We start from the raw sequence: 13,488 nt of genomic DNA on the forward strand, positions 1-13,488 counted from the left end.
TTGACCTGCAGTTCGTCGATCGCGTGAGAAGGTAAATGGCCCGCGCAACTCGCTAGGAGGTCTGGATCGCTTGTTTTGCATCGGAAGGTCCTTCGTCATTAGGCTCTAAAACATGTGGCGATCTTCAAGATCTAATTATAAGAATAATTCATAATTCGCTATTCTCAACACCGTCACAAATAGTGAGCCGAGTGATCCGGAAATTAGGAGTGGAATTCGAGGCTCGAGGTCATTTCGCTTGGTGTTGATCCGGTTGACACTAAGAGTGGAGGGGCTTAAACACTTCAGCCCAGTGTTAATGTTGGGGGTCAAAATTCGGAGGGCGCAACGAAATCCAGTTGGCTGGCTAGTATTAGTGAGGGACATATGCAAGGCCCCTCTACTGTGCATTCAGTGTTGCATTCGTACGCAGCAGCATGTCTCTGTATGCTGTAGGGATCTCGTCACATTATCCCAAAGCCTAAAGCCTCTTAGTAAGTCTCCACGAGGATGGCCGTCCCGATTGTGACCAATCCGAACGGTGGAGTTCCAGGCTTCGGGGAACAAAATGAACCGGAGGTCGATCCACTACGGCAACTGTGGCTGAGCGAGTCAGAGTAGGCCGAGGTTTCCAGAATGTCTCATTGGTAGCAGAAAGGGGGAAATTGTCTCTTTGTCAATTCGTGCAGGCCAATAATCGCACGAGACTCGCCGTAAATCCAGACGAGACAAAGCGAAGGATCGTCCCAGAGCTGCCAACTCAGCAGAAGTGGGGTCGGTCAGGTTGACGGCGTTATTGAACACGAGTTACCGTTGTAACTTAAACGATTTCGCCGACGAATTGTGAGACGGAACAATGCATCTAAAGGATAGGGATATGGCAGATGAGGGGCGAGATTCCATTCCAATGCATTGGATACTTCATTGTAAAGAGGAACGTTGAAATAGAATTCGGATTGTAGTTCCCTTGGGTCCAGTGACCGTACTGTATCCACGGCGCATCATAAGAGGTGATCCAGCGGTACATGAAAGTCTTGTGTGTAGTGTTAATGCCTTCAGAATCAGGCAAACAGCAACAAACTTTTGTTTTCTTTGTCTTTCTTTTTCCCTTTTGTCCATCGATTATCATCGTTAACGACCTCCAGGAGGATCGTCATTTCAACACCCCTGATGCACTTTGCTACATTACGTAGTCAAGATCTTGTTCATCAATTTGATACATTGTTCCTCCAACATCGGGCTCGCTCAGTAATTCTACCGCCGACGTCAAGCTATCGGTAAGCTCAGGTAGATAGCTATGGCACCTATCAATATCCTGGCGCACCTTAAGACGCTCTACGCCAAAAGTTACGGTAGGCCCGGCAATCAGAAATGATAACGTTTACCTCTAACCGTTCGTCTTCAGATGAACCGGTCATTTCGGCCCAGACGGCAGCTTTCTTTTCGGTAGGCATCTGCTCCCGTCTTAGCGCTTCCCCAAACAAACATCTATAAAAATAGCATCATTGTAACCTAGAAAAGGGGCAACTTTCACCCCCTAAAAGGCCTCTCGTTTTTACAGCTGATGAGCATAGTTCGTTTCAGAATTAGCTAACAAAATCTTGCAGATCTGCCTAACATTAGTCTATGTGGTTCCATTCTATGTCACTTCTAGCACTCGACCATCTCCCACCCTCAGCCGAGATGCACCGTCCGTGATCCGGGCTAGAATTAAGGCTGTGACTCTGTCTTGCATCGGGAGCACCGTTGCTGTCCTATGGCTGATCATCGCCAAGGGCAATGTCTCTCTGTTTGAGGCACTGAGGTTTCTTGGGTGGTGGCCCGTAGGATTCGCGGATGTTCTTCGCAGTTTGTTGCTAACCACCATTTTGTTCGCCGGGCCCCTCTTCGAGCGAGGGATTGCCGAAGGTGAGTGGAGAGATTGGATCAAAGGGAACAGGATCTCCGAAACCCTTAGCGGGTGGATTGGATGGAGAAATTACGTCGCTGTGAGTCAAATCCAAAGGCCCGGATCTGATAGCTAGCCTTCAACTCACAATATACATATCTACAGGGTCCGGTCACTGAAGAGGTCATGTTTCGCTCCGCCATCATACCTCTTCATATACTCGCCAAGGTATCTCCGGGGCACATCGTGTTTACAGCCCCTCTATATTTCGGGATTGCCCATGTACATCATTTTTATGAATTTCGTCTAACTCACCCGGACACCTCCATCCTAGCGGCGCTGCTCAGATCGGTCTTTCAATTTGGCTATACCACTATCTTTGGGTGGTATGCAACTTTCATCTATCTGCGTACAGGATCTCTACCAGCCGTCATCCTCGCTCACACATTCTGCAATTGGTGCGGACTCCCTCGTCTTTGGGGAAGAGTAGATGCCGGGGTCCCGCTTGGACCACCATTAGCCAAAGGCAAAAACGATACAGATCGAGGGCTAGTTTACGCGTATAACAAACTCAGCATTGGCTGGACCATCGCGTACTACGCAATTCTCGTTGGAGGGGCCACTGGCTTCTATTATGCTCTATGGCCTCTAACGGACTCTTCCAGCTCTTTGGTTGCATTTGCAGGGCCGTAAGAAGAGAAGATATGGGGTCATAGTCGGGTAATGTATGTGGCTATGCGATGTAAATGTGACGATCTGTATATGTAATTTTTTATTGAACTATTCAATATCTCGAAGTCGTCATGGCAAGCTTCATGCGGCATCAAGATTTTTCTCTTCTCCTTCTGCCTTTTTGTGGCCCCAAAAGATGGTTTCTATATATTGTACCTCATACACGTAAATATGTTGATGTTGTTCGAGTCATATTTCAGACCACTTGATTGATAGTACCTACATCGAATTCCCGTTTATCTCCGACACGGCCTCGGAAATTCGGGGATTTATCCCTTCTCGACACAAGCTCAAAATTTCAAAGACAGCGACCGCATTAGCAGACCAACCTAGACATATAAAGGGCTGTAGAAGGTGTGCGATTTCGGGAAATCCCTAGCATATCACCAGGTCGAGGTACAGTCAAAATAATTTTGTCAATCATGACGTTGCGCCCCGTGCTCTGCCGCTTAACCAGCAGGACACCAACCGCCCGCTTTCTCTCCACTACCGCATGCTACGCAAGTTCCCTGCGAGTTCCTCTAGACATCCCTCCACCATTTCCAGTGACTAAATCCTGCCCGGAGCCCAGTTGCTCATGCCCTACAACACCGTCGATGCCCGATGGGCTCCCGATTGATTATAACCAGCCGCTGAATGGGACAATGGCAGCCTACGCGCAGCAAATCCTCATCTGCACTGGGCAAAGAGATTGGACAAGTCGTATCGAAGATGACGGGAAACATCATGCCTGGGGCCACCTAGTGAGAGGTTTGAAGCGTCTCTTGGGTCGTGGAGGACGCTATGCTGACGTAGGTAGCAGCCTGGGGTCCAGCTATATCTGCGGTGGGCACATTGCTAACAGATGAAGCCTTTCAACAACATTCTTGTTAGCAACTCTTCCTTCTCTCCATCCGGTGCTTCTACTAGTACCCCTTCCACCGCGTCTGCATTTCTCTTTCCCAGCTTCAAATATTTCCCATCCATTCCGACCGAGATACTAGACTCCACGGACGCAGGGACTGACTTGTCTACCTTTGTACAAGCCTTCCTTCTCCCCAAAAAGCTTAGTGCTATGTCCGAATCTCTTCCTGAAGCTAGAAAGGCTGAGTTAACTCGGAAGCTGGAGCTAGAATCCGAATTTACGGATGCTGTGGACCTATGCCACTCTCCTGTCATCCTTATCTGCGGCCACGGTGGGCGTGACATGCGGTGCGGTGTAATGGCGCCGGTGCTGGAGAACGAATTTCGGAGGGTACTTGGTGATAAAGGGTTCGCACTGGCGGGCAATGATGATCACACAATTGATAGCCCTGGGCATGCTCACGTGGGCTTGATTAGCCATGTAGGTGGCCACAAGTATGCGGGCAATGTGATCGTATACATCCCTCCGGGTATAACGATGAAGGGTTCTTCCTCACCGCATCCTCTAGCTGGCAAGGGAATTTGGTACGGCCGTATAGAACCTAGGCATGTGCAGGGAGTTGTGGAAGAGACTATCCTAGGGGGAAACGTGGTGGCAGACCATTTTCGGGGTGGCATTGATCGAAGTGGAGATATTCTACGATTGTAGTGCCTTCCCCCGCTCCCTGGGCATTGAGTTTGGGCGTCTCATTGTATTATACTCGCCACAGTATATCAACTTTATCTAATTTCAACACTGTCCAACGTTACTACCAAATATTTCAGGCAGCTATGTTATTAGTCGTGGTCAGGCAAGAACAGGCTTGCAGCTGACCTTACAAGTTACGGGAGATTCAACCGCTCTATTAGCTTTCCTCAGCTTATGCCACTGGACCATCCTGGCTTTCTGGTAATATTATTAATACCTTTTGGACGGGTGGCTAATTCAAATCATAACTTGGGTATTTTTACTCTGTCCCGATTTGGTCGTGGAGTGGAGGTGCTTGTGTGTGGGATGAATTTACGAACTTGTGTGGAAGATATATATCCTTCAGGATTCGTTCTACGTAGGTATCATTGAAAAGCAAAGCTTTTTATGAGTCCATAAGACATAAAAGCGGTCGAATATCGTATGAATATTTTGAACTACGCATTACTAAATTTGGATTAACAGTGCATGCTACCCAGAGAAAGAATTGGTAGCCATATTTTCAGGAGCTGAACTCGAGCGACAACCATGTGTGTTTCTATTGATATTGATTGCCTTCCGATTTCTGACCGTGATGTAATGTGGCGGGGATGAGCCACGATTGTAGTTTACAAATGTACGGGATCTACCCTAATGCCTCTCCCTTCTGTAGATCAACATCGTCTGAGATAACCTCTATGATATAAATAGGCTCCAAGCTCCTGCAGGGGAAGCTGTCGAATCTTATGTATGTACTATGTTGTAGAGTGTCACTCGCGGCGGACACTAACCATATCTAGCAAATAAATAGAGCCAAAAGACGCTAGTCTGTATTGGGATTAGGGTACACCGACTGCCGTATGACCTCAACTGGGTAGATCTGCTTGTCGTTGGTATCCCAGCGACTCAATTGCATCATTTTCGAAATAACCTCCCCCATGGCACAATGACGAGATAGTCACTATGCTGTCTCTTTCTCGCGTACGATTGGATCCGACTAGGACGTTCCTAGCACAAGCACGATGGAAGCACGGGTGTCGTTTACCTTCAATCCCTACCTCAACCCGTTTCGCAACGCTCGTAACACCAAAAGCTAATATCGGAAAACTTGACCTACCCGCAATTGACCGAAAATGGCAAGAAAAATGGCATTCTGAGAAGTCGAACCAACCATCCATCGCCTCCAAGACGAAAGGCAACACGGAGAAGCCCAAGTCTTATATTCTGTCCATGTTTCCTTATCCGTCAGGAACACTACACATGGGACACTTACGTGTGTATACAATATCTGATGTGCTTGCGCGGTTCTATCGCATGCGCGGTCATGAAGTTCTCCATCCCATGGGGTGGGATGCTTTTGGGTTACCAGCGGAGAATGCGGCGATAGAGCGGGGAATTGATCCGGCAGAATGGACGAAGGATAATATTGCTAGGATGAAGGAGCAACTGCGGAGTATATCTGCTTCCTTTGACTGGGACCGAGTGAGCCAAAAACATGATGCTTCGTGTCTAGTATTATGCTAACATGTTGCTGTTGTAATACGTTAGGAACTTGCGACGTGTGCACCAGAGTTTTATGAACATACACAACGAATATTTTTGATGCTCTATAAAAAAGGGTTAGCATATCAGGCGGAAGCTTTGGTCAATTATGATCCTGTGGATAAAACGGTTCTAGCAAACGAACAGGTACACATTGCGACTGGCGTTTTACGTTGGCCCGATACTAACTGTGTGGTTAGGTCGATGCCAATGGCTTCTCGTGGCGGTCCGGAGCAAAGGTCGAAAAGTTGAACCTAAAGCAGTGGTTCTTCCGTATAACTGACTTCAAGGAAGCTCTTTTGAATGACCTGGATTCCTTAGCCGGTGGCTGGCCGGAGCGGGTGCTGTCCATGCAGCGCAACTGGCTTGGAAAGTCTTACGGCGCGAAAGTCAAATTCCCTGTTGCAGCAGAGGGAATCGAACGCGGGAGTACGGACATAAATGTCTTCACAACGCGGCCAGATACGCTCTACGGAGTAGAATATCTTGCTTTATCTCTAAACCACCCCATCGTTTTAGCAGCTGCGGAGACAGATTCAAAGCTGCGTAAGTTTTTGGATGAGGCGGCCTCCCTCCCCCCTGACTCCAAGACTGGGTATAAATTGTCTACCGTGACTGCCTCTCATCCATTACATATCATTGATAAGGAGAGCCCTCACATCGCTCGTCAGCTTCCTATATTTGCAGCTCCCTATGTTCTTAGCGACTACGGAGAGGGAGCAGTAATGGGAGTTCCAGGTCACGATTCTAGAGACCTGGCATTTTTCAAAGAGAATTTTCAACCTGAGTCCATATCTGTTGTGATCGAACCCCAGCGTGCATCCGAGGCTGAGTCCGGGGCTAGCGCCGGCCATCTCCCTGCCGGTGACGTGAAAGCTTATACTCAGGAGGGTTTTCTTAACTCGAGATGCTGGAAATACCAAGGCCTTCATTCTCGCGAAGCAGGTCAACAAATAATCAATGACCTCAAGGCCGTAGGCCATGGAAACACTGTGGAGCAATGGAGACTGAGAGACTGGTTGATCAGCAGACAGCGCTATTGGGGCGCCCCGATTCCTATCATTCACTGCGGAGATTGTGGCCCCGTGCCCGTGCCGGAAGACCAGCTCCCAGTCAAGCTGCCTAAGATAGAAGGGGACTGGCTAAAAGGGAAGAGAGGGAATCCTCTGGAGTCGTCGGATGAGTGGGTCCGTACTGAATGTCCGAGGTGTCAAGGTCCTGCGAAGCGGGATACGGATACCATGGATACCTTTGTCGATTCCTCATGGTACTTTCTCAGATTTCTGGATAGCGCCAATAGACGACAGCCGTTTTCACCGTTGTCGGCGCGACCAGTTGATATTTATATTGGCGGTGTCGAGCACGCGATCTTGCACCTACTCTACGCCCGATTCATCTACAAATTCCTTGCCAGGTCCGACTTGTTCCCAGAGATTGCTCATGTAGGTGATGTTCCGGGGCTATCGGAGCCTTTCAAGACACTCCTTTCCCAAGGTATGGTTCATGGGAAGACGTACTCGGAACCTTCTACGGGAAGATTCCTCCACCCTTCTGAACTGGACCTTTCTAGCCCCGATAAACCGGTCATCAAGGGTACTCAGATCACTCCTAATGTGTCCTTTGAAAAAATGTCAAAGAGCAAGCACAATGGCGTGGACCCAACAGCGTGCGCCCTTAAGTACGGCGCTGATGCCACTCGCGCCCACGTGCTGTTCTCCGCACCTGTCAGTGAAGTCCTTGAATGGGATGAAGCAAAGATTGTGGGAGTCGAACGCTGGTTTGGCCGAGTTTGGAAGCTTGTGCAGGATGCGCAACAGACACTTGTTTCATCGTCATACACGCTCAATCCAGATGAACTGACGCTGTCCAATCACGCTACAGCCCTTCCCCACTCTCTGCAGAATCTCAGAGACAATGACGCAGATGCTGTTCTCTTTACCCATAGAACCATTTTGTCCGTGACAAGTTGCATAGAACATAACCCTTATGGGTTGAATACCGTTATCTCTGACCTGACCAAATTAACCAATTCGTTGTCCTCATCAACACCATCGTCCCCACAGGTGCTCTACTTGTGTATATCCTCACTACTTCGTCTTCTCGCACCTATTGCTCCAGCTCTGGCTTCTGAGAGTTGGGAAATTCTCAACGAACCGATAATTGGCCGCTACCCGAAGAATGAAACCATAGAGAATGCATATGACGTGCCGCCAATTTTCGACTGTCCTTGGCCAACAGCCCTCCTGACCTCAGAGCAGGCGGATGCATTGTCAGCGCGGGGTGGACAGACCGTGGCAGTTCAAATCAATGGCAAGTTGCGGTTCACCGTCACAGTCCCACGACAGCTGTCGCCCACGACGAATGAATCAAGTGAGCAGGATTTTATAATCAATCGTATCCTGGAAACCGACGAAGGGCGTACTTGGCTGCGTGAGAAGAATGACTGGGAAAAACGGAGGCGCGTAATTGTCGTCAAGGGGGGTAAATTGGTTAGTATTGTATTCTAAATTGGAGTTATGCCCGTTATCTTGCCAGGGTTCGCAATCGGCATGACCGAGTAGCTATAGACAAGTGTATAATAGAACTTAACACACATCACTCTATGCTTGAGTGGCCATGAATTATTTGGATAATTGTCGCACTTAGACGAACGAGCGTCGAACATCTGGACCAGCGATGTGAAAGGTATTTGGGGTAGGCGGGCATGACTCGTGCCGAAATATTGCCGTAACTGGATTTTTCTCTTTCCTTTCTTCCCAGGCCTTTCTCCCCCCCCCACCTTTTCTTTACCCCTTATCTCTCTCTCTCCCCAATTTTTTTTTCTCTCCCTTTCCTTCCCAGTTAATCCCAGCCCCCAACTGGACTTACTCCCTCATGGGAGAATTGGGGTCAAAGGCGCTTGTCCGCCCGTTGCATGATGTGGCCGGAATACGGTGGTACGAGCTGAGAACAGTGGAGACTCGAATGGAGCTTCCCCTCATAACAAACGATGGCTGTCAAGTTCGATACCCCGGACTGGCGGGTCTCAATGCCGAAGGCTTCCACATTCGGGATCGAAATTGTACTATACAAACCGGTAGAAGTACGGTCGATTCTCGGGCCTAGAGCATCGCCGGGTCTGCGGTTCTTGTAGTTGCGATTATCGGATCTTGTCGATGCGGAGCAATGTGATCTCGCCAAGCATAACACACAGCCAAAGCAAGCTTTCTGGTTACAGTAAACTGAGGGGGGCTTTGAGAATCTAAGTAATGTGGATCACCGAAGAGATGAATGACACCACTTGTTTCAATCCAGATCCACTGGACTATTTCAAGGAAATTGAAGCCGTTCATCAACCATTATCGGCAATAAAATGAGGGGAAGTGCCCCTCACCATATTCATTAGCAAGGTTAGGTACGGAATAGGTCCTATGGTACTCCGTACTAGATAGGTAACTGGGTCCATAGGTAAGGTACGTACTAGTCCTTAGTAGCATATCTAATACTGTACTTACTTACTACTACTACTACTAGTAGTCCGTACTAGTAGGAGGAATACCAACATACTCGGTAGTACATACACTTGCATATTGACCAATAGGACGAACCAACCCCTCATGAGGGGTAGAAAGCTACCCCGATCAGGAATAGTACGAGTGGTATCGGGTGCTAACTCCGAGTACCAACAATGTACTAAGTTGGAGGTACCTGTGTATGTATGTATGTTATGTACCAGTCTTTAGATGTAACAGACCTTAGTACTACTACCGTACTTGAACCCCGCATTGTTTACCTGGCTTTTTGTCTGTCCAACGCTTTGGAGTTTAGGGTAGACTAGACTATGTTACATGGGCATTGTTTTACAACCATTTTTGATACTGTCCGATTTGAAACCCCCCTTTCTTGTCAATCTGCTGATGGGATCCAAACTTTGACTAATGAATGATGTTCAATGTCCGCTCACCATTTTGAGGGAGTCCCGCGTGCGGAGAAGATTGCGCTCCTCGTTCCACTTGTTCTCTTCCACACCCTCCCATACGCATAATTATACGAGGTGCCGTGGTGTCCGCCACGATCTACTGGCGGTGGGGTCGTAATCCCATCCTTGCTTCTAATCCATGAATGGGTGGACAAAGGAAAGAAAAGATGAGGAGGGGAAGAAGGGAGGGGTCCCGTCCCAGATGGAATGCTACTCAAATGTAGGCGGGGAAATCCATCCTATACTATATATTTAGGCGTAATTCCCCTTCATTCCATTTTATCAACAAACAGAATCTATCAAGCCTGGATTTGGTAAGTATACCTCCCCAAGTTCTCGATCCCGACCCAAACTCGTACGTTCCATGGCATGTTCCACATTATGCTTCCTGTATCAGTTCCTGCTTCACTTCATTCGATTTCTCCAACTTAAATCATCATAGTCATTGACGAAATGATCTCTGGGGATCGGTTTTATATAGCCCGCTGACCATCTGATTGTAGCATCCATCTTCATTTCCATCGAGATCATTATTGTGGTACAATCAATTGAACACAATTCAAAATGGTATTTATCCGTCCTTTCTCTATTGCTGGTGCGCGGACACTGACCGAGTTTACAGGGTAAAATTCTTATGGTCCTCTATGACGTAGGTCCTCCATCGAAAGTGTATCAGAGAGCCATGACATCGATAGCTGATCGCGAACCTTGATTCTAGGGCGGCGAGCACGCCAAGCAACAGCCTGGTCTCTTGGGTACCACCGAGAACGAGCTCGGATTGAGGAAGTGGTTAGAGGAACAAGGCCACACTCTCGTCACCACCTCTGATAAGGAGGGCGAGAACTCGACCTTCGATAAGGAACTCGTGGACGCCGAAGTCATCATCACCACACCGTTCGTGAACCCCGATGCCCCACAAGGATCTCTGTTTTGAACCATCGGCTAATCAATGTTGTAGCTTCCACCCTGGCTATCTCACCGCTGAGCGCCTGGCGAAGGCCAAGAACCTCAAGATCGCAGTCACTGCTGGTGTCGGATCGGATCACGTTGATCTGAACGCTGCCAACAAGACTAATGGCGGTATCACTGTCGCTGAGGTGACTGGCTGTAATGTCACCTCCGTCGCGGAACACGTTGTCATGACCATCCTTACCCTGGTCCGTAACTTTGTCCCCGCTCACGAGCAGATCACCCGTGGTGAGTGGGACGTTGCCGCTGTCGCTAAGAACGAATTCGATTTGGAGGGTAAGGTTGTCGGAACCGTTGCTGTCGGCCGTATTGGCGAGCGTGTCCTTCGTCGCCTTAAGCCATTTGACTGCAAGGAGCTTCTCTACTACGACTACCAGCCCCTTAGCCCCGAGGTTGAGAAGGAAATCGGCTGTCGTCGTGTTGACACCCTCGAGGAGATGCTTGCTCAGTGTGATGTTGTTACCATCAACTGTCCCCTGCACGAGAAGACCCGTGGCTTGTTCAACAAGGATTTGATTTCCAAGATGAAGAAGGGTAAGTAGTACAGTGGCGCACTTTCAATTGAGGCTTCCTGGATATTGACTAACCTCTTACCAAGGCTCGTGGCTCGTTAACACTGCCCGTGGTGCCATTGTCGTCAAGGAGGATGTTGCTGAGGCTGTCAAGTCTGGCCACTTGAGAGGCTACGGCGGTGATGTCTGGTATCCCCAGCCCGCCCCTAAGGACCACCCACTCCGCTACGTCGAGGGCCCTTGGGGTGGTGGTAACGCCATGGTTCCTCACATGTCTGGTACCTCGATCGATGCGCAGATCCGTTACGCTCAAGGCACCAAAGCTATTCTCGAGAGCTACTTCTCTGGCCGTCATGACTACAGAGACCAGGATCTCATTGTTCACGGCGGTGATTACGTTACTAAGGCCTATGGCCAGAGGAACAAGGCTTAGGTCTTTCCAATCATTTTGGAATGAATGGGTTATAATGATTTCTTGGCGCATGCTTTTGATCTGAATAGCCCTTCAAGGAGCAGGGCGATGTTTACTTATGATACCTAAAATTTATATTATATTGTTCTTACCTGTTATTGGCATGAAAAATATCTGATAAATCACTAAGGTTTCTGCTGCAGAATCGCGTAATAGGGAGTGAAAGTCTTGTCTGACCCGCCTACCGACGGAGTATGTTGACATACTAGTAGTACATCCATACGGAGTACGTCTTGCACATACTTTGTTGATCCTTGTGGAGACTGCAGATCAACTGAAGCTTGATTTAACCAACCAGAGCCCAGGACAATTACTTACCGCTGCTGTACCTTGTACTAATAGTACCGGTAATCCGTACATATCAAAGCTAAGGCACCTACTGTGTAATACCCATGAAAAGTGTGCACTGGATTTCGGTAGGGAACTGTAAACCGTGGAGTTTACCCACTTTTGTTAGAAGCTGGATATATCGGCTGGTAACGCATGTACTCTACCAACTATTCCGCCGGTGGGTGTTCGGAACCGCCACTGATATATCCAATGATGACTAGTAGCACAATTGGCCATAGCTTGTAATGACCATAGGCTTGGATGGATAAGAATGGCCTGAGAGTGTCTTGAAGTGTATTTCTATTCTCTTCGCTCACTATATAGTATCAGTGGTACCTACTACATATTATGGGCCACCGATGCTATGGCGCGGCGTTAATGGAATGAATGGCCTTATCTCAAGTTGTATTGCGATTGACGTTCCCTTGGCAGGGCATACCGAATACTACTTTCCGCTAGGTCCGGGAAGTGTCGTCTACAAGGCTAGCTTACGGCCTGGAATCAGATTGTCACGAAATACAGAAAGGGTACGTTGGAGATGATAGTTGGTGCAGCGGACGTGGTCGCAGGTATTGCTCTTGTTTAAACCGTTCCAGACGCCATACGGACCTGTAAATGTCTACGAAAGAATTATCAATGCCCTCTTGAACCTTGTCGACCATCTCCCTCTTCATCACTGTCGTCCATAAACCCTTCTTCTAGCTCACGACTGAGTCGACTTTCTGCTTCGGCAACAGTACTGCGCCGTCGTTCCAGGGCCTCCCTTCGTGCAGGATCCATATCCATCCCGACCATGATCTCTCCTTCTTCGTCAAAGATACTAATGTTATCGTGTTGGTCGTCAAACCGTGCTTGTTGTCGCCATGCTGCCGGTAGGAATAGACGCATCATTGCATCAGCGATACGGTCCCGTAGTGTAGAAGTATGTGCAGAGATGGTGTGTAAGGGAAGATATTGTGAATATCGTTGGTGATAGCGACGGAAGAAAGGGATTATAAGGAACGACAAGAGAAGGTAGAGCGCCAGGGAGATGGCAGCTGGGATGACAATGGTCTAGACGATAGTGATGGATTTAGATGAGCGCATCTTATCACAAATTGATGAGAAGCGAAAATACCTTGGCGAAGCTTGATGCTGAGCCCATTTCGACTGCTTTGCCGGAGCTTAGTTCCACCAGTTGCGACGGTATGGGCTATGCTACCAAGGCTGGCTTGTGAGGTGCAATGATAGGCAGTGGTATGATTAATATGGGAACTTCATAATCATGGTCTGCATAATAAGTTATATCTCCAAGTATTGGTAATATATCTCGTATATTGACTACCGATTGAAACTATCGATGCAGCCTGCTATAAGAAGATAAGGATCCGGATAGCGTACGGAGTACTCCGTACATATGCCGTCTCTCTTAGGCCACCTCTTTCTCCGAATGCAACGCACGTGACACGGAGACACAGGCCACTATAGATCACGTGTAAATGCGGCCCCTATCGCGTTCTAGAGCCCGCATTCCCCCTAATGCCCGTGCTTCAGCCC

General features: G+C 48.4%; 6 protein-coding genes across 6 annotated transcripts; 5 read left to right on the forward strand and 1 right to left on the reverse strand.

Moving 5' to 3' along the window:
- The first annotated feature begins 959 nt into the window (after nucleotides 1-959).
- Nucleotides 960-2,814, forward strand: BDV27DRAFT_132827 (CAAX prenyl protease RCE1). Its single transcript, XM_032067967.1, has 4 exons — nucleotides 960-1,331; nucleotides 1,385-1,425; nucleotides 1,587-1,967; nucleotides 2,033-2,814. Exons 1-4 carry the CDS (start codon nucleotides 1,277-1,279, stop codon nucleotides 2,558-2,560), a joined length of 1,005 nt encoding a protein of 334 aa, XP_031924656.1. The 5' UTR covers nucleotides 960-1,276; the 3' UTR covers nucleotides 2,561-2,814.
- Nucleotides 2,815-2,948: 134 nt separating this feature from the next.
- On the forward strand, nucleotides 2,949-4,244 carry BDV27DRAFT_132830 (sucrase/ferredoxin-like domain-containing protein). Its single transcript, XM_032067968.1, has 2 exons — nucleotides 2,949-3,390; nucleotides 3,450-4,244. Exons 1-2 carry the CDS (start codon nucleotides 3,022-3,024, stop codon nucleotides 4,149-4,151), a joined length of 1,071 nt encoding a protein of 356 aa, XP_031924657.1. The 5' UTR covers nucleotides 2,949-3,021; the 3' UTR covers nucleotides 4,152-4,244.
- Nucleotides 4,245-5,093: 849 nt separating this feature from the next.
- Nucleotides 5,094-8,467, forward strand: BDV27DRAFT_132833 (leucine--tRNA ligase NAM2). Its single transcript, XM_032067969.1, has 3 exons — nucleotides 5,094-5,651; nucleotides 5,718-5,858; nucleotides 5,912-8,467. Exons 1-3 carry the CDS (start codon nucleotides 5,133-5,135, stop codon nucleotides 8,216-8,218), a joined length of 2,967 nt encoding a protein of 988 aa, XP_031924658.1. The 5' UTR covers nucleotides 5,094-5,132; the 3' UTR covers nucleotides 8,219-8,467.
- Nucleotides 8,468-9,856: 1,389 nt separating this feature from the next.
- On the forward strand, nucleotides 9,857-11,720 carry fdh (formate dehydrogenase (NAD+) FDH1). Its single transcript, XM_032076185.1, has 6 exons — nucleotides 9,857-9,983; nucleotides 10,173-10,236; nucleotides 10,292-10,318; nucleotides 10,388-10,563; nucleotides 10,628-11,172; nucleotides 11,237-11,720. The coding sequence occupies exons 2-6, from the start codon at nucleotides 10,234-10,236 to the stop codon at nucleotides 11,581-11,583; spliced, it is 1,098 nt and encodes a 365-aa protein (XP_031924659.1). The 5' UTR covers nucleotides 9,857-9,983; nucleotides 10,173-10,233; the 3' UTR covers nucleotides 11,584-11,720.
- Nucleotides 11,721-12,250: 530 nt separating this feature from the next.
- Nucleotides 12,251-12,539, forward strand: BDV27DRAFT_27135 (uncharacterized protein). Its single transcript, XM_032076186.1, has one exon. It carries the CDS (start codon nucleotides 12,312-12,314, stop codon nucleotides 12,492-12,494), a length of 183 nt encoding a protein of 60 aa, XP_031924660.1. The 5' UTR covers nucleotides 12,251-12,311; the 3' UTR covers nucleotides 12,495-12,539.
- Nucleotides 12,251-13,332, reverse strand: BDV27DRAFT_132836 (uncharacterized protein). The gene is made up of 2 exons (XM_032067970.1): nucleotides 13,070-13,332; nucleotides 12,251-13,005 (listed from the first exon to the last, which is right to left on the reverse strand). Exons 1-2 carry the CDS (start codon nucleotides 13,094-13,096, stop codon nucleotides 12,586-12,588), a joined length of 447 nt encoding a protein of 148 aa, XP_031924661.1. The 5' UTR covers nucleotides 13,097-13,332; the 3' UTR covers nucleotides 12,251-12,585.
- Between the last annotated feature and the right edge of the window lie 156 nt (nucleotides 13,333-13,488).

This window comes from Aspergillus caelatus, assembly GCF_009193585.1.
Source record: "Aspergillus caelatus strain CBS 763.97 unplaced genomic scaffold BDV27scaffold_168, whole genome shotgun sequence".
NCBI classification, from domain to species: Eukaryota; Fungi; Ascomycota; class Eurotiomycetes; order Eurotiales; family Aspergillaceae; genus Aspergillus; species Aspergillus caelatus.

Excerpts from the sequence above, each read along its gene's own strand:
- BDV27DRAFT_27135 (XM_032076186.1), top strand. The coding sequence starts at position 12,312 with ATGCTATGGCGCGGCGTTAATGGAATGAATGGCCTTATCTCAAGTTGT.
- BDV27DRAFT_132827 (XM_032067967.1), top strand. The coding sequence starts at position 1,277 with ATGGCACCTATCAATATCCTGGCGCACCTTAAGACGCTCTACGCCAAA. Across the intron at positions 1,332-1,384 it reads GCTCTACGCCAAAAGTTACG|ATGAACCGGTCATTTCGGCC; the intron begins GTAGGCCCGGCA and ends GTTCGTCTTCAG. Across the intron at positions 1,426-1,586 it reads AGACGGCAGCTTTCTTTTCG|ATCTGCCTAACATTAGTCTA; the intron begins GTAGGCATCTGC and ends AAAATCTTGCAG.
- BDV27DRAFT_132836 (XM_032067970.1), bottom strand. The coding sequence starts at position 13,096 with ATGGGCTCAGCATCAAGCTTCGCCAAG. Across the intron at positions 13,006-13,069 it reads CAGCATCAAGCTTCGCCAAG|ACCATTGTCATCCCAGCTGC; the intron begins GTATTTTCGCTT and ends ACTATCGTCTAG.
- fdh (XM_032076185.1), top strand. Across the intron at positions 10,564-10,627 it reads GAAGTCATCATCACCACACC|CTTCCACCCTGGCTATCTCA; the intron begins GTTCGTGAACCC and ends TCAATGTTGTAG. Across the intron at positions 11,173-11,236 it reads GATTTCCAAGATGAAGAAGG|GCTCGTGGCTCGTTAACACT; the intron begins GTAAGTAGTACA and ends CCTCTTACCAAG.
- BDV27DRAFT_132833 (XM_032067969.1), top strand. The coding sequence starts at position 5,133 with ATGCTGTCTCTTTCTCGCGTACGATTGGATCCGACTAGGACGTTCCTA. Across the intron at positions 5,652-5,717 it reads CTTCCTTTGACTGGGACCGA|GAACTTGCGACGTGTGCACC; the intron begins GTGAGCCAAAAA and ends GTAATACGTTAG. Across the intron at positions 5,859-5,911 it reads CGGTTCTAGCAAACGAACAG|GTCGATGCCAATGGCTTCTC; the intron begins GTACACATTGCG and ends CTGTGTGGTTAG.
- BDV27DRAFT_132830 (XM_032067968.1), top strand. The coding sequence starts at position 3,022 with ATGACGTTGCGCCCCGTGCTCTGCCGCTTAACCAGCAGGACACCAACC. Across the intron at positions 3,391-3,449 it reads GTGGAGGACGCTATGCTGAC|CCTTTCAACAACATTCTTGT; the intron begins GTAGGTAGCAGC and ends TAACAGATGAAG.